The sequence below is a fragment of the Morone saxatilis genome, unplaced genomic scaffold, assembly GCF_004916995.1.
Source record: "Morone saxatilis isolate NCDOM2014 unplaced genomic scaffold, NCSU_SB_2.0 Contig23, whole genome shotgun sequence".
Classification (NCBI taxonomy): domain Eukaryota; kingdom Metazoa; phylum Chordata; class Actinopteri; family Moronidae; genus Morone; species Morone saxatilis.
In genome coordinates this window covers 14,988,557-15,007,247 of record NW_023339796.1, presented here as the reverse complement: position 1 = coordinate 15,007,247, position 18,691 = coordinate 14,988,557, and the positions used below count along the sequence as shown (strand labels likewise).

The 18,691-nt window shown below is 42.9% G+C and overlaps 3 protein-coding genes across 3 annotated transcripts in view; all 3 read left to right on the top strand.

The window, feature by feature from the left end:
• The first annotated feature begins 471 nt into the window (after positions 1-471).
• Positions 472-2,917, top strand: LOC118334901 (C2 calcium-dependent domain-containing protein 4C-like). The gene is made up of 3 exons (XM_035670990.1): positions 472-591; positions 1,162-1,930; positions 2,077-2,917. The coding sequence occupies exons 2-3, from the start codon at positions 1,193-1,195 to the stop codon at positions 2,626-2,628; spliced, it is 1,290 nt and encodes a 429-aa protein (XP_035526883.1). The 5' UTR covers positions 472-591; positions 1,162-1,192; the 3' UTR covers positions 2,629-2,917.
• A 4,297-nt stretch (positions 2,918-7,214) lies between these two features.
• Positions 7,215-10,949, top strand: fem1a (fem-1 homolog a). Its single transcript, XM_035670161.1, has one exon. The coding sequence runs from the start codon at positions 7,407-7,409 to the stop codon at positions 9,258-9,260; it is 1,854 nt and encodes a 617-aa protein (XP_035526054.1). The 5' UTR covers positions 7,215-7,406; the 3' UTR covers positions 9,261-10,949.
• A 3,051-nt stretch (positions 10,950-14,000) lies between these two features.
• Positions 14,001-18,691, top strand: part of LOC118334646 (receptor-type tyrosine-protein phosphatase S-like) — a gene marked incomplete in the record, with an annotated part of 59,733 nt that continues 55,042 nt past the window's right edge. Inside the window, 1 exon segment of the mRNA XM_035670648.1 lies at positions 14,001-14,340.

Genomic DNA, 18,691 nt, shown 5'->3' with positions numbered 1-18,691 from the left:
ACAGTTTATTTCTCATGGTGTGTTTACTTTATTTTGTCAACTCCACCTTATAATATATTATGTAAATGAGCTGAGATGGTGAACACAGCATATTGTCAATCCACATCTTCACCAGTTTGCCACCGGGAAGTCCAATTAAGGCGTGCGCATTACCGGGGGAGAGGCACTATCCGACAACAATACATAAGAGAACAGATCTCACGTGAATTCTAAATGAGATCCCTGTGACGCTCTCTTTCAAATTTCAATGAGGCGTGAGATAAAACCCACATAACATGCAACACTTTGTGGGTGATGAAACAATACAGCATCCAATTTAGATTGTTTCCCCCTCGTGCCTGCGCTGGGAATAGTTTTATGGTAAATATCATGGGAAGGTTTCACAACCTTCTCATTGGCTCAGGAGTCAGAGACCCCACCATATAAAGCGAGAGTACATCATCTAGCAGCCTTTAACTGCTGGCAAGCGTTTTGGATCACACTTCAACTGACGGGAAAATACCTTTTACGCACAGAGCGCTTGGAGAGGCTGCAGAGGAGCGCACGCCGGCGATCAGTTTTTCTACGGAAAAAGAGTTGTACTGCCAACAGGTTTGTTTATATTTGCTGTTAGATGCGCAGCGCGACCGCCGTTCATACAGCTTTGTTTGAGGGGGAAAAGTTATTAAGACTCGTCTTGGCTCATTTATTTTAAGGATTTCATTGAATAATTGAAATTCCAATAACTTAAAGTGATTTTGATGAGGAGAAAATGGCAGCAGTTTGATTTGTTAAAAACGTTGAATTTGTTTGTTAATGGTACAAATCTCAAAGGCGCTCATGTGAAGCGTTTAGAGGAGTGTTATAGGGTTATTATTTATCTCACTATCTTTGCGCTGTGAATTCATGTTTGATTAAATTGCTCTTTGGAGAAGCTTTAGGCGCTCTTTTAATGTCTGAATTGTGAAAGAAATATGTGCTTCTTGGCTGAAACTTAAATGTTTCCTCTCCTCTCCTCTCCTCTCCTTCACCTTCAGTCTAAGGTTTATGTCTTAGGTTTATGTCTTATGCGGGATAATATTTAGTAAACCTCAACAAAAAGATGTAATTCAGTTGATTTTTGTTAGTTTGTTGTGGTTGGATGTGCCCTCTCTTCTTCATGCATCACTTTTCTGTTAACAGAGAAGCTGTGAGCTGAGGCATCTGAGTGGGCATGTGGCTACTGGAGAAGCTCCGGAGCAGTGGGACACAATCCCAGCCCCCGCAGACAACAGAGGCCATTCCCATCTCTGTTTATGCCAATGTCCTCACTCCAGACAAGATACCTGACTTCTTCATCCCCCCAAAACTTATCTGCTGCCCACCAGATGAGTCTGTCACCCCAGAACCTCAGCACAGCTCCACACTGCGACCCTCCTCCTCTGACCATGCCATCTGCAGCCAGAGTCCCAGGGCTCGGAGCAGCAAGAACCCCTGCAGCCCTCGCCTCTTTTCCCGCCTGGTAGGAGACACCCGCAACCTCCAGAAGTCAGCCAACCGTCACATCATCCAAATAGAGAGTGCTGATGAGCCAGGTGCCGGATCTGCAGACAGGGTCAGCGTTGAAGTTAATACTAATGCAGACCCCCAGTCACAGACTGCAATGTCTCTTCCGTATGTCCCCAAGGCTCAGACGTCCTACGGGTTTTCCACCCTGGTGGAGTCTCCTCATACCCGACGCAAGGAGAGCCTGTTCCACAGTGACCCCAGCAGCCCTCTTACCTCCCCAAACTCCCAGAGGCGCTCCCAAGGGGGGACACTTCTGGCCCCAGCGGACCCCAACTCCTACCGCTATTTTAGTGGTGGAGAGAGCGACACCTGCTCCTCAGCAGAGTCATCCCCCTTTAATTCCCCTCTCCTGTCCCGCTCTGCCTCTCTGCTACGCTCCATTACCCAGGAGACACAGGCCAAGGTGGGGACTGTTTCTGTAAGGGTCTCTGTGCATGGGTCGGTCGTTATAAAGCTATTCATGAAAGTGTTACAAAAGTGTTTCTTGTTTAATTTACCACGAGGCTCTTTTCTTTATGTTTACCAGTTGATTTTTCTCTCTCCCTCAAGGTGTCTCGTGCCAAGCGTTCCCTGGCACGCCACAGTTCTCTCTCCACTGATGATTGCAGCTCTGCAGACAACAGCCCTAACATGCAGCGGCGACGTATGCGCTGCCCCCCGTCTCCTGCCTTCCGTGGATGTAAAAGCAGTGGCTTGAGGGGCACCACGTCGGACCTCCTGCAACGCGAGCACACCATCAACCTCCACAAGGGGGGGACACTGAAGCTGAGCACTCACTATGATCCGGATGCAGCTCGGCTGAGGGTGCGCGTGCTTGCAGCTGAGGCCCTGTATGACAGGCAGACGGACCTTAAAAGCATCAACTGCTGTGTAGCACTCTACCTGAACCCCGGTAAGCAGCAGAAACAGAGGAGCACCATCATCAAGAATAGCAGGAATCCAGTGTTCAATGAAGACTTTTTTTTCGATGCGCTGCCCCAGGCACAAGTAAAGAGTCTGGCCATGAAGATAAAGGTAGTGAACAAAGGAACCAGTCTGAGGAGAGACGTGCTTCTAGGAGAAAGGGAGGTGCTGCTCAGCGAGCTGCTCTCAGGCCTCTAGGGAGTCCCTGTCAAGACTTCGGTGAAAACAAGCAGCTCCACATCTTGAGGGCCCTTTCTTCTCTGGCTCGCTTTCCATCTCACTCCACAGATCTGATAAATACTGGGCAGGTGAAAGCAAGCTGATCAAGACAAGAGATGACAAGAGAGCTGTATCTTGCACACTGTGTTATGTTCCTTAATGGACAGAAAAAAAAACAGGCTTCTGTAGAATTAAAAATCCCATTTTATGAAGTTCCCATCACTGGAGCTCAGTCCATTATTTACATGCTTACCAGTATATTAGCAATGTGGACAGTGGAGCTGTTGTCCTTGTTTGTGTATTTCTCTTTAAGTATTGAATTACAAAAGGTGTTGCCTTCTCTAATGAGCATTGTGATGTGGCTCAGTATCATATCTGCTGTAATGCAATGATGATCTTGTTTAAGCTGGAGTTGTATTTTTTGTAATAATGCCGTGATATTACATGTGGGTTTTTGCTTGTTCCTGTGGAAAATTAACAACGCCTCTGTGTACTTGAAAGAATTTATATTTGGGAATTGGATTTGAATTGCTCATGGATGTAATGTTAATATGACATTTGTTACATGTTATAAATAAAAACACTAAACTCTCACTGGTGCTTTTTCACCTGCAGCTTTGTCTCTGTGATTTTGTCCTTTAATAATTCCTCAGCACCAAGAAGAAGGAAATGATTAGTTTGCTTCCCCAAGCTTTCCATTTCGGAGGCTGGGTCCTCTGAGACAGACAAAGGCTGGGTGTCATTTGTGGGGCTTTTAATCCTGGATCTCTGCATGCAATATTGTCTCTGTGTGCATTCAAACTCCCCGTTTAATTTTAAAAACATGCTACTCAGCTCTCCTTCAGTGAGTTTCAAATAGTTATTAAGGACGACAGGAGGTTTAATCATGGCTCAATCACTCTCCTGAAACAAATAGTGGCACACTCTCCCGCTCTAGATACAGTTTATCTCTACAGCTAGTTATATCTTGCTCAAGTGTTCAATACTTGGGATGATAAATAGAAATGCATTTGTGCTGAGGGAGTAGGCCACAAGAAATATAAATCACAACCTATAGTTCAGTCAAGCATGGGATGGTCTCACTATGTAAGCGCATTATCCAATTGTGAATCTTATGCATCCTCTACTGGTGAAACATCAGAATGACACTTCACAATCCCCTAGAAATATTATTAAATTTGAAGCATCAGATCCATTTTTTGTCAGCTTTTAATTGGCTGTTGACCTGCCCAGGGTGTCTCCTGTCTTATACCCACTTAAACTGGAACAGACCCTCCTATGACCCTGAGAAGGAAAGAAAAATACATTTAATTTAAAATGTAAACACTCTAAGGACACTCTGGTTTATGCTGTAGGGTGATCTGCAGTCAGCTCTGTTTGCTTATAAAGTACTGAAATAAGTCGCAGCAAGCACCCATGTGGGACGTATTCATCTGTGAGCTTAAAGGACATTAATTTCCCACAGACTTGAAACCAAAAAGATAAAACGGGTGAAAAAATATAAGTTTTTGCCTCTGTAGTAGCTTGGTAAGGAAACTTACTGAAAAGTGATTGTCTAATAATCTCTGAATTAAGTAAACCATTCAGCATTTTTAAACAGTTTTTCTGTTAACACTTTCCCTAAAAAGTTATGTTTGCAATCAGTGTTTTAGTATTAGTAATGGGGTCCAACATTAAAACAACATTTTCTGGCAAAGTTAGAACAGTTGTGATTATTTAACTGAAACATTTCTGTCATGTTTTTCTCTGTGCTCTAAGTGATTTATAGTGGGTGGGGCTCAGTAGGCAAAAGTTTATGTCACCCACAGAGGCGGCTCTAGAGGGGTGGCATGGGCTGGTAGCTGCCTCCCCTAAAAAATGCCTTGCCACCCCAATTTGGTGTCAAATGCTGTGAAATTTAATTTAAAAAATGTAATACAAATCAGAATCAGAATGAGGTTTATTGCAAAGTACATTTTTACACATTCAAGGAATTTGTATTGACAAAAATAAAGCACTTTTTAAAATATAAATAAATAAAGATAAGGATAAGGATAGAAAGATCCAAAACTGTACAGGAAATGGGAGTGCATTAATGTAATGCAAATCTTCATCATCAACAAAAATGGTGCATTGCAATACATTGTTATGGGCACATAAGTGATTAAATTCAATGTAAAAAGATGATGTTTTTGCAAAAATGTCTTTTTATTAGCTTCTAATGCCAACATTAGATATTTCTATTTAGTGCTTTATGTGCCACAATAATGTTTGAGTTAAAATGTCTTTAATTTGTTTAATTTCTTATTTGTTTTCCATTTCCAAGCAAATATTGATATATATGACTGTTTGTGATTAAATCAGCATATATTTTTGCCACCCCTTAGAGTCTCTATGCTACTCTATGAATATTTCTCAAATTTTATAATCAAATCAGTTGGTTGGTTACAAATTTGAAACCAACCTTTCAGCAGCTTTAAAAACATACAGCAGTGTAGTACTTTGTCATTAGATTACTTCAGTTTGATATTTTATATACCCCGTTTTTAGCTGAATTTTAACAGTCAGGGCACTTTGTGATACTGACAGAGATGAATGAGTGACTTTGTCAAAGTTAAGCTTGAGAAGCCACCCAGGCACTTTTAAATGTGCTAATCATTCATAAGCAAGAATTACTGCTTTTTGAAAAAGAAATATCACACCATCTGGCTTCCAACAAGGTAATAACTCTGACACAGTAGTCTGATGTGTCCTGAATTTACTTTGTACCATGACCACTACTCAAAGTTTTAATTTGTATTCAGAATAAATACTGTATATGCTCTCAAAAAGAACATGAAAGACACATTATTTAATGATGTTTTTTGTTTCCACTCCATCTTTTAGTTTGATAAAAAACTGAAGATGACTTTGTGAGGCTGTCGGCAAGCAGGTGTCATGTCATTACACCAGGACTCAAATCCTCAGAAGTGAACTTATTCTATGAATTTATAAGAAAGTCTAATCCCTCTTCGCCGCTCAGCTCTCATCAACAGCTGCAATATGCTGCATGCCACACTGCATTTATGCATATAAAAGTAGGTAGATGATTTTTCATACTGCGGAGAGACACAGACAGAAGAGTCGATATCCACATTCCACTGAATGTAAGGTCCTGGTGTTCACGTATACAGCATTATGGATGTCAATATTCAAGTCAATATTCTGGCTAGGGGGGATAAAGTAATTTGATCTCCTTAAGACAATTAAGGGTGTTTAACTCAGCCATCAGCCAAACAAAATTAATTATTACAACACTGTTTTAATGGTGGAGCAGGTTCAGCTTCCTGGTTATTCACCACCCTATTAATGTGACATGACTGCAGAGGTCTGATGCTGCTGGCAGCAGATGATGTTTGCTTACAATGCAGGAGATGAAAATCAGGTTACTGTCATCTGACTGTGTTGATTATTTCTTTAGCCTGTTTTGATTTAGAGTGAAACCAATGATCTGAAATTATAGTTGGTATTCTTTTTTAAGTGGTTTTGAAAAGGCCTTACAAACACACTCTTTTCTGGTCCTTTGTGAATATATTTTATCATTATAGGTGATAATCATTGGAGGAAACATCTTTGTTTTGGAGTTTTGTAATAATTGCACATAGGCTAGGTGGAGAGGAGTGCCTTATCTCTATTGTTCCTTCTGTCAGTTTCCTAGTTTCTCCAGCAATAGAATAATTAACATGTTTGCTATCATTTGTCATTAGGCTACTTTAACAAAAACAACAACAACAAGTTTCTTAAATGTCTTAATGGGATAACCCATAGAGTCAGTAAAATAGTTCTAAAAACATATTTGTGAATTAATTTCTAAATAACCACCAGTGTTGGGCAGTAACTCATTACTAGTAATCATATTACAGTATTAATATTACTTTTCCCAGTAACTAGTAGTGTAACTAATTACTAATACATTTCAGTAATTATTGTCACCCTCTGCTAATTAAAAATCCAACAATCCAATCACATCCTTGGATTCATTTTTGTAATCATGGAGGAAACTAGTTTGGAAGATGGAATCGCTTACAATATTTGAACTGACAAAACTGGATTTTAATCATTGTAAGTCTGAACTTTGGGGAGAAGGGACACAATTACCAATATTGTGGGGAGTAGCAGAAGTAATATAACTAGCAGTGTAACTAAGTACTGTTGGCAGGGAGTAATAAGTAAAGTAATAATATTACTTTTTAAAAGATTAATGAGAGTAACTGCCCCAACACTGGTAACCACACGTTATCACATTTCTATTAGTACAGCGTAAGGCACAGGTTCCCACTGTGCTGAATCAACCCACCATTTAAATCTGCACTCTGTCTGCGGGTCTACTCGGTTCGTGAGACGGGCATCAGCTGGCCCTCTCCGTCTACGGGAGGCGGTGCTCTTTTTTCTTCCAACCACCATAACAAACGAACCCATCAGCTGGTAGGTCATTTAAATCGCATGCATCATGGGTAATAGAGTCCTTCATACAGTAAAAACGCCTTCTGCTCTTGAAACGGGGAATTCCATCAAAACTACGTCACCCACAATGCCTCGCTGCAATCGTAAACATAGACCTGTCAAACAACACAAACGCCATCTTGACAGCACCCTCAAAATGGCAGAAAGATGTGAGCTAGAAACCGAGTCCAAACTAAGATTCCTGCTCTCTGTCTTTTAAAAACACACTCGACAGTTCTTCCACAAACGAGCGGTAATGGGGTTGGAGTCCAGCACGGCAGCTCAGAGCCTGTAAAATGGATATAACGACGGCGGTTTTCAACGCGGCCAGAGATGGTAAGCTGAAACTTATCCAGAAGTTGCTGAGCAACAAAACTCCTGAGGAGCTGGAGGCTCTGGCCGAGGAGAAGACGCAGGGTGGCACCCCTCTGCTGATAGCCTCTCGATACGGACATTTAGAGGTTGTAGATTACCTCCTTGAACATTGTAAAGCAAATGTTGAACTCGGGGGGGCGGTTAACTTTGACGGCGAGACCATCGAGGGGGCTCCGCCGCTGTGGGCGGCGTCGGCAGCCGGTCACCTCCCCGTGGTGAAGACCTTACTGAAACACGGTGCCTCAGTCAACAACGCAACGCTAACTAACTCAACGCCGCTCCGGGCTGCCTGCTTCGACGGTCACCTGGAGATCGTCCGCTACCTGGTGGAGCACAGAGCCGACATGGAGGTAGCGAACCGCCACGGCCACACCTGCCTCATGATCTCCTGTTACAAGGGCCACAAGGAGATAGCCAAGTTCCTCCTGGACCGGGGTGCTGATGTCAACCGCAAGAGCGTGAAGGGAAACACCGCCCTCCACGACTGTGCCGAGTCAGGTAGTCTGGACATTATGAAGATGCTGCTGAAGTGCAACGCTCGCATGGAGAGAGACGGATACGGCATGACCCCGCTCCTCGCTGCCAGCGTCACAGGACACACCAACATCGTAGAGTACCTCGCCCACCAGCCTCGCACCTCCAGAGAGGAACGCATAGATGCACTTGAACTCCTTGGGGCGACTTTTGTGGACAAAAAGCGGGACCTCTTGGGGGCGATGAGGTACTGGAGGAGGGCCATGGAGCTGAGGCAACCAGGGGACAAAGCTGGATCCCTGGCCAAGCCTCCACCTGGGCCCCCTATCCCTGCTTATGGCTGTGCGCAGGAGGTGAGCACTGCAGAGGAACTGGAAGCTTTGATCACAGACCCTGATGAAATGAGGATGCAGGCCTTGTTGGTTCGAGAGCGCATCCTGGGGCCATCCCACCCAGACACCTCTTATTACATCCGCTACAGGGGAGCCGTGTATGCTGACTCAGGCAACTTTGAACGCTGCATCAGCCTGTGGAAATACGCTTTAGACATGCAGCAGAGCAATCTGGACCCCCTCAGTCCGATGACCGCCTCCAGTTTTCTGTCCTTTGCAGAGCTCTTCTCTTTTGTTCTCCAAGACCGGGCCAAAGGCACCCTGTCAACGCGTATCACCTTCCACGATCTCATGACTGTGCTGGGGAAAAGTGTGAGGGAAGTAGAGAGAGCGGTGGCGCAGAAGGACAACCCTCCAGAAGCTCCCCAGTTCACCAAAGCCCTCTCCATCATCCTCCACCTCATCTTCCTACTGGAGAAGCTGGAGTGCAGCCCAGAGCAGGAGCATCAGAAGAAGCACACAGTGTACCGTCTGCTAAAGCTGAACCCTCGAGGCAGGAGCGGCTTCGCCCCCCTCCACATGGCTGTAGACAAGGAAACCACGTCCGTGGGCCGCTACCCCGTCGGCCGCTTCCCCTCCCAGGCGGTTGCAGCGTTGCTCCTAGAGTGCGGCGCGGACGTCGATTCACGCGACTGTGAGAACAACACACCGCTGCACGTTGCTGCTACCAACGGCTGTCCAGAGATTATGGCGCTACTCATGAAAGCTGGGGCTCATTTTGACGCTAAAAATGCACAGAGGAAGACGGCCTACGAGCTGCTGGATGAGCAGAGCAGCGGGCACCCGGCCCTCTACCCACTGAACTATATCACCCTTCAGTGCCTGGCGGCGCGTGCAATTGAGAAGCACAGACTGCCCTACAGGGGACTCATCTCTGAGGAGATGGAGGCTTTCATTGAGCTGCACTGACTTCCACAACTGTCCCCTGGTGAGGCGTCCCCCTGCACTACTCTTTCTGTTGTCCCCCACACCTTACTGTGACCTGCCACAAACTTGGTCCTCCACGCCATTCTCCCTCATCTTCGTCTCCTTTTGACTTCTGCTTCGCTCCTGACTCTACCAACCTTGTGTCAGACCAAACCATAGCAATAAACACCCAGCCTCGGGGCTTAAATCTCTGGCTGAGATCTGGTCAGTTCTCGCTTGATTCTAACATAAAGTCACATGGACGTTCAAAATGATTGTTGGTTTCTACCGCTATTTAAAGCTGGATGAAACTTCAACTTGATATAGGCTTTAATGCATTTTCCCTCTTTTTGTCCCAGTAAGAAGGAGACTCCCGGTATGATTGTGCGTGTTTGCTGCTGGCTGGACTGTATGAAAGATGGGTTTAAGTATTACTGATAGGAGGCGTCTGAACAAACTAGCCAGGTAACATGCATGAAAATGAAGAGTGAATATGGTCGCTCACTTGTTGTTTTGCAAATCATTCAGAAAGGATGTGTTTGAACAAACTCAACCACCAAAACGTGCGCACGCTGGCATTTTTTTTTTTGCCTGGTTCTGTTTGTTTACATATACCATCTGCTATGTTTCTCTGGTGTGGGACGGTGTTGAACTTACTGTGCCAAATGTCAGCCATGGAGCCATGTTCTGTTACAGACTAAACTGGTGGGAAAGTGAGAAGAAACTAACTTTTAACTATAAACAGAGGTAACAACCGAGGCCTCCAGTTCCAGAAGATATTTGATATTTCAGACTGACGTGATCTGACGGCCTGCGGAGCCGTCATTTTGAAAGACTTTTATGAGATAGAGGATGAGTGGTATCATCACTCTGACTATAAGTAAAAAAGAGCGGGTGCCGTTGTTTGGCTAACACTCCCCAGTCTCTCCACACAGACGTTCATAACCTATGCAGTTTGTGATATTCCAATCAGAGGCAACATTTTTCAAGCAAAAATTCACCACATAAACAGATTTTACATGGGATTATTTACATGCTTATCTTTACAGGGTAATGACTAAAACCTGGGGCTGCTTCGTTGACAATGAATTGGCATCTTCTGAATTTTATGAACTAAGAATGTTTGCTTAAACTTTCTGCCTATGTCCAAATGAACAATTTTAAACTGGAACCTAAAGTGTGCCTACATCCGTTTACTTCTGGGTAATGTCAGCATCAACAAAGATATTTAATTCACTGTCAGAGAAGCAGTATCAGAAGCAGGACATTTTTTGATGATCACAACAGAGCTTAAGCCCTCTTGTTTGTATCCTTGAGAAAAAGTCACACGCTAACGCATCATGTGTCAATTCTGTTTTGGAGTGAATTTTCCCTTTAACCTCAGATGCAGTTCACAGAAACGGAACAGATGGCTCTACGGGCCATTCCTGCATCTCAGTCTTATTTTTAATAGTCTCTCTTTTGTTTATCTTGTGTCATCATGAATGTTTTATTTGTCTGTCTGTGCTAAGCACCACCAAGTTGAATGCACACTGAGAGGCTCTAAATCCTACATTGACAACTTACATTCAGGCTATGAACTGTAGCTGCCTTTCTTTTTCTCAACTGATTCGTTTAACTGACGGTAACTCAAGAACAAAAGTGTGTTGGAGATACTTGAATAAAATTCAGTGTCACAGCATTATCTGCGGGCGCTTGTGTGTGGGTGATCTCAGTTTCTTTTCTACATGTGACATCTTAACGTGGAATTGCTTTTCATACAGAAGCTAAGCATTAAGATTTCAAAAATGTTAAATTAATCTCTCTTTCCGTGCTCTCATTTGTCACTAGTTCTTTTGCATTTGCATTAAGAGCATCATTATACATATTTAGATGGATTAAAGTGGTTGCAATAGTAGGACATAAAAGCCCCATCAGGTAAGCCAGATCCATAAAATTATCTTATTTATAAAGTGGAAGGCAGTATGTTAGAGTGCATACAACGTGTAACATTAGGAGAATATTAAATAATTATCAGTGCCCACTTAATTCAGCTCTTTATACCAAACATGGACTTTCCACCGCTCTGCTCACGTAAACCCGAGGACACTGAAATAAAGCATAACAGAAACTTGATCTTTCTGAGTCCTGCACTCTTAAAGTATAAATAGAGCGCAATTAACGTCACTGCTGCGGGGCAGTGGTAGAGACAGGGCACTTACCCTGCTAATTTTAGGGATCTTTTGCCCTAGCTTCAACTCTGAAAATGGGAATACTGTAATGCTATACAGTCAGGCAGGACACAGGGTGACTGGCAGAGACAGTACACAGACAACAGAGACTGCATTATTCTGACAACAGAATGAGCTAATTCATTTTAAAGATGAGGATTGCCGGAAAGTCGGCTTAACCTAAAACTTTATCTGCTATTGTAACTGTGTTGATACTGTGAATGTGACAGGTGTCGTGTTGGCGCAGTCAGCAGAGAAACGCCAGCTGGTAAAGAGGGGTTCACGTTCCTCTGACAGCATGCGTCCACCCTGCTGAATAAGATCACAGATCCGAGAGCTCGCTCATAGCTGACCTGACCTCCGACCTTTATTTAAAGGGTGCCAGGTGATTGCGCTAATGATTACCTTTTGACATAAATGAATATACTGACATTAAACGCAGTTCATATGGTGTCAAGAGGTCAAAGACAGCTACAGTTGTTGATGTTGTGGACAAACAAAAAGAACATGTTTCCTGTGCTGCACATAGACAAAGAGGTGGACCAATAAGAAGTAGGCTAGAAAATGCTTTTTGTGGTAATTCTACTGCTTATATTTAGTGTCATGAAGTTAAAATATTTTCAAGAGCATTTTTTTCTGCCAACAAAAGAGACTTGCTTGAGCAATATTGACATAACTGATCCTGGATTCATGGACCTTTTGTGTTAATGCTCAAGTAAATGCAACATCACATAATAGCAAGTTCCCACTAGATGTCAGTAGCAACAAAGAAAATCAATCAGAGGGGGCAGCCTTTGTCCCCTTAACACCATGTGAATGACTCAAAAACTGTAGCTTCCAATTACCATCAGAAGTGGTGGCAGTTAGTTAATTTCCCTGTCTCTTTCTCCCACTCTGGCAAGCTGTCTTTGTGTCAGAGAGCGAGAGCGAGTTGTCGAGAATGACTAAGTTTTTACCAAGCTATTAGGCAGGGTTGAATATGCATTTGTAATGCATCTGGATGAACGGATCCAAATCCAGGCAGGCAGAGTTGCTGACGCTCGTTGTGTTCAGAAAAGAGGTTTGAAGAGAGCCTCCTTCACACAGTCCTGAAGCATCAGAAGAAGCACACAGCCAACCTCCAACACCTCACAATTTGCCCTTGTGGCGGTTGTTTATGTCATGTTGTGTGACCTAAATAAGAACCAAGTCTTAAAAAAAAACAAGGCCCGTGTTTGTCTCTGTAGCATCTTTTAGAATTAAATGCATAGCGCTTTGTTATAATTTTCACACATTTTCGGTTTTTATCAAATTTGTATTCATATTTTCAAGCAAAATTAATTGGTTGACGTGGGCAATATAATGAGTCACATCTGCACATTTATAATGTACATTTTCCAGTATTTTACATGTTACTCGAGTCGTAAGCCGAAGGTCAGCTATTAAAATTCATTGCGTACACAATTGTAATCCAGTTGGCCTTGGTTGAAGGGTTTGCCCTCAGCCATTTCCATGTGATGTTCTCTTGCTAGCAGCCAAAGTGCATTGAGGACTTTACCAATATAATGTGACAAAAGTGCAATCTATTCCAGGTATTTCACTGTCTCTTTGATCTAGTGATAAAAATTAAAGGACAAACACAATAAATATGTCTGGTCCACAGTGAAGGGGGGGAATCCAAAAGATAAAAGTGTATTTGGGGCAACATTGAATATTAATAATTGATTCATTACCGAGAAAATAGTCTGCCCTCATTGATATAAATGGGAAGGACAAGATATCAGAACAGTCCAACAGCACAACGAACTGCATCCAGTAAAGTTGAATGAACGGCTCTATAAATCAGTTTAAACAAAAACTGAACTTTAAAACATTGGTGAAAGTAAGATTTATTGAGGAACTGTTGTATTAGACTACATTAATTTAGCTACTAAGTGTATGTCTCCAGCACAATAAATAACAGTGAGGTAACATCTATTGCCCTCAACAAGAAGCACACAGTTACCCTATCCTGTATTATCTACCTCATGGTGTTATTAATATATTCTCATAATGTCTCACAGTGAGCTGTGTTTCCTCAACAATATTTCAGAGTGTCCGGCTATAATTTAGTGGGGAGTTCTGCTCTGTGGGAGCTGTTATGGGGCTCCGACTCTTTATTCCTGCCAACATCCATAATTAGACACTATATTATGGGAATCTACGGGGTTTCAAGGTGCTTATCTTCATTTTACCCCATGAGGAGCACAGAGGTAAAAATCTGCCACCAATACACCAGAGCATCCTATCTCAGCAGCCACCTCTTTGCACCAGTCAGCGATCCAGCCAGAGCTGGAGGAGGTGTGTGGGGGGGAGGTGGTGTTGGGTGGTGGGTAATGGGGGTAATAGGGGTGATGGGGGATACGGTTGCTATTGGAGATCTTGCCTGCATCACGTCATGTGTAGAGGGGAGGGGGAGGGGGAGAGCTCCGGTGTGTGTTTGAGAGAGAGAGAGAGATAGAGCGGGGAGGGGGAGGAGAGGACAGGAGAAGAGAGGGAGGGAAGGAGGAGGGCATTCAGGAAGAAGGCAGGGAGTATCAATGACATCAACCAGCAGTGTCTGAGGCCGGTCCGACCAGCAATGCTCTCCCGACAAAAGGGCTGAGGAGCAGCCGTGACCCCGCTGCGTTCCCGAGAGGTCGGTCGGTCGGTCGGTCGACAGCTAGTCAGGGCGGTGGGGAGACGCCGGCGATGCGCGCATGCATCCACCACAAAGGCAGACCCTTTCTCTGAGTGGAGCTCTGCTGCCACTGGATTACATCCATCCCCGCTGTTTGACCGAGGAAGCTTCCAGCTGCAAATCCACCCACATGAATCTACCAGACAGTAAAGAAGACGGAGCACTTCCTACCAAGGTAACCAGCATCTTGCATCCTTTATACAGTTGCTGTTTGCAGCCGTGCACCCCACCCAGACGGGTTATTTTCACTTGTCGAATATTCTCTTTTTTTGGGGACCTAATGAAATCTCACCTTCTGCCGGGGTGAAATTGCACCGTTCAGCCTTCATCTCAGGCGGCCGGGAGGCTTCTTTGCGGGGGTTTTCTTTGTCCTCAACATCACTTGACACTTTGTTTCAAGCGTTTGGGTGAAAATCAGACCGCGGGGTTTGAGCAGACCAGGCTGGTTGGCAACAGTGCTGTGAGTGCGCGTCCCCCCTTCACTCCCCCCCTCCTCCTTATTGTTGGCTGGGCAGCAAGAGGGACCGGGGCAGACTGGCAGAGCCTTTGTTCCTCATCCACTCTCATTTTAAGTGGCTTTTACTGATGGCCCTTTAAAGCACCCTCCAGGTGTAATGGGTCTCACGTGGAGACAGATTTTTTAAGTCTCAAGAAAGAATTAAATAACAATGTAAAACAACCATGAAAAATAAATAGGCTACAGCACCTGCATCCTATAGAATTGTCAGAAAGAATAAGCCTGTTATAAGTCCTGTTATAATGACATTTGATGCCACAGCAAAGTAAAAATCCCATTATGATAATTTCATACTCAACAATTTTGAGAGGGCTATTAGAGATATTATATATTCACATTATACTCATTTTAAAGTGCTATTAGTTGGTATGGACGGCACCAGGTGGCAAGGTGGATGGACTCATTTAGCAAGACTGTTTTCTAGACAATAGAGTGGCTGCTGCATCTGCTACTCTCAAGCATTACTTAAAACAAGCCCATCTGCACATATCGGCTGTGTTTTGCAGTCCATAGACCTCTCATATGTCTATAATTATACGCAGTAGGATTTGCTGTTAACGCAGCCACTCACACATACAGGCAGAGTGTAATTTAATGATACATCGATTCATCCTGACACATTTTCCGAGGGCTATTGCTTGTTTTGGATTTAATCATGTACTGTACACTCCAAATGCCTGTTTAGGTTTTCTGTATTTCCGCTGTGTGGCCTGTGTAAACTGGAAAATCGCACTGTCGTGGTGAATCTGAGGGAGGTCTTCCTCCTCACACACAGATGGGAAATTTTCCCTGGGGCACTGCGTTTGCTGGTTATTGTTCCAGACCATTTCCACATCCCTAATTATTTTAATCAGTCATTTTTACACATGGATTCCTCTCCTTAGTAGATCCCTAGATTTTTTTCTTCCCTGGCTTGTAGAATTTCAGCTCCACTCCCTGCCTGATGAAAGTACACAAGCCACATGCTTAAATGAAAGGACCAGGGATCCAGATATTTACATTATTTTGAAAGGGAACAGTCATTATGTGGAAGTAGAATAATTCATTTGGCAAATTTCTGTCTGTCTCAGATCGAATATGATCCAAGAGATGCTCGGCCCCACAGGTATTTATCTAGACACTGTTGGAGAAGCAGTAGCTTATGAAGTCAGTGATGGCATGTACTCCCCTAAATAGCTTTTTACAGGGTTCAACCATAGGCCTCACTGGTTTCCTGCTCTCTCCAAGCAGATACCACTGTAAGATCCATCCGGACTTGAAAATGCCGGATGACGTGCGCTCCCAGTGGAGCAGCTTTGCTTTCACGTCAAAGGCCTCATTGAAGTCTTATTCCCAGATTCTGGCAGCAGCTTTACCCTAACTGCTGCGTTCTCTACTTTCCTCCCTTGTGTTACATGTTATGCCCATCCATGGATTTTGTCAAAAATCTCTGCTGCACATTCTCTATTAGCTTTGTTGCACCAGTCAGCTGGAAGGAAGGAGAACATCAAGGCGTGCAACTTTGATGCTGGGAGCGTAGCCACCTGTATTACAAGCAGACAGAAACTTTGTTGTTGTCAAGGCATTGATATTAATTGACCTTTTTCAAAGCCTTCCAAACAGTAAGCTTTTGTCTGCTCTACTTCTCTTCTTGTTTATTCAGGAGCTGCTGAAAGCAAAGCACACAGCATGCAGAATGAACCCATCGGGGCTTTGCAATATGGTTGAAATTATTATAACAATATTAAGAATAATACCCTTTGTGATATTAGAATATATATTTCTTTATAATATGACAACTTTAATCCAAATCCAGTTTAAAATATTCACATTGATGTCAAGCCAATTTACGATGTAAATACCATAATATGATGATGTCTATTTATTAATTTAACCTTTGTCTAAGCAGGGAGTCTCTTGAGATACATTATCTCCTGTGGGGCAATAAATCTGAATTATTGTTGACTTTCCCACGTTATGATATGATCCTGCCGTATTACTGCCGTTTCAAAATTGTTGCTAAATGAATCATTCTGAGCAAATTTATTTATAAACACTGTTTTACATGTGTGAAGAGTTCTGATGTAATGTGAAGCAGATGTCATTGAACTTAACATCACTCTCTGATTATTTAAAGTGTGAACTTACATACATTACCTATATAATAATGTATATTGATGTAAGAAAACATACTCTTATAAAACTGTGATAATGATTTAAACCACCGGATTAGGCCAACCCTAATCTCTATGATTGATAGAGCCAGTCAATTAACAACAATCACATATTGTGAATTCATATTGTGCGACAATTAATCATCACATCTCATGATTAAAAACTCAAAACTACCCTCAATAAATAATTCATGTGTGCATCATCAAATTTCCATTAAACTTGCACGATTGTGGTAAACAAAAGCTTAATAGACAACAAACTTTAGTAAAAATATAACACTGTAGATATCATCTTGATGCTGATAATCAGTAAATCATCATTCAATTCAACAAGACATTTTCATTTTCATTGCATGATAGCTCTTAATAAATAATAATACAAAATAACTGTAAGAATAATTTCCATCCACATATGTTTAAGGATATAAGTCTGCCCACCTTTCAGTCTAATTCTGACTGGTTTAATGTCCTCCTTAGCTGTAGGTGAACTACATAGAAATCCTCATTTATATTTAAGTAAAATATAAGACCTGATAGAATCTCTGCCTTGTTGTGCAAAGACGCCTCTCTGTCTGTTGTTGAGGGTCCCTATAGTGATCCAGACCCATAATTATCCCCTTTTCAACCATTTGCAATTATGTGTGTGTGTGTGTGTGTGTGTGTGTGTGTGTGTGTTCATCATGTGTCTGTGTTTGCCGTGTGTGTGCATATGAGTGAAGGCTAAGAGATAGGTTGTGACTTGACTGATGCCCTTCTCCAGATGAATCAGAGATTCTGATGTGTCAGCAGGGATGAATAATGCACACTCCTCCACTACCTTCTCTTCCTCTCTTCTCCTCCTCTTGTCTTCAGTCATTCGCCTCTCTTTTCATCACAGCTGCCACATCTCAAGACATCTTCACCTTCCACTTCACCCCTCCCCCTCTTGCTCTCTTCCCTTATGCAAAAGAGGGCATCATTTCCTCGTTGCTGCTGCCTCGCTGTACTCTGGTCAACCCTTCACTCGAGCTAACCCATTATTCTTCTACTCAACGACATTCCGGCATTGTCTTTTTTAGGCTGAAGTTTTAGAGAGTCTCTCTTGCAGAAGTTTCTGCACACTGCATGCCAAGAAACATGTTTTCTTTTTATTCTGCTGACATTCTTGCAATGCAAATGGCTAAATGAGTTGATGTACATAGCTTATTATCCAATCCTGGGACGAGGGAGTGCAGCCATTGACTCAGTTTGACAGTTACATCCCTGACTGACAGGAGTCATTAGGTGGGTAGGGCTGACTGACAAGATGGCTGACAAAGCAGGAGACAAACTGCCTAATCAGAACTTGGAGAACGAGTGGTCACAATCCACTTTGAAGTGTATAGTTCACGGCCAATAAATGCAGAATATTCTATGCACCTTGTTTCAAGTGCTTGACAAGTCCTCAAGAGTATTTTCAACTCTTGGAGGGAAAAACTTGGTGCCTGCAGGGTCGAATGAACTCATTTGGGCTGAATGGGTGCCAAAATATTTCTGAGACCTTGCAAAACATGAAATATTAAGATTTTTACTTGACTTTGCTTTATTTGGTGGGATGAAGCCATAGGAATGCTAATGCAAACAGAAAAATTGTATCTCTCTGTCTGTCATGTAATATTAATAATAATCATGTGTCTTATTATCACTCTATGGTCATTATGTCACTGTTATACACTGGTGGCAAAAAGATAGCATATGATTAGATCAGCTTAGGTTTCATAGCCCTGTATGAATGTGGCTTACTTTTTAGCCATGGTAGGCCTGGCTCTAGAGATGCCAGTGTCGGTCTGACTGAAGTATCAACAACTGTTGGATGGATTGCCATGAAATTTAGTACA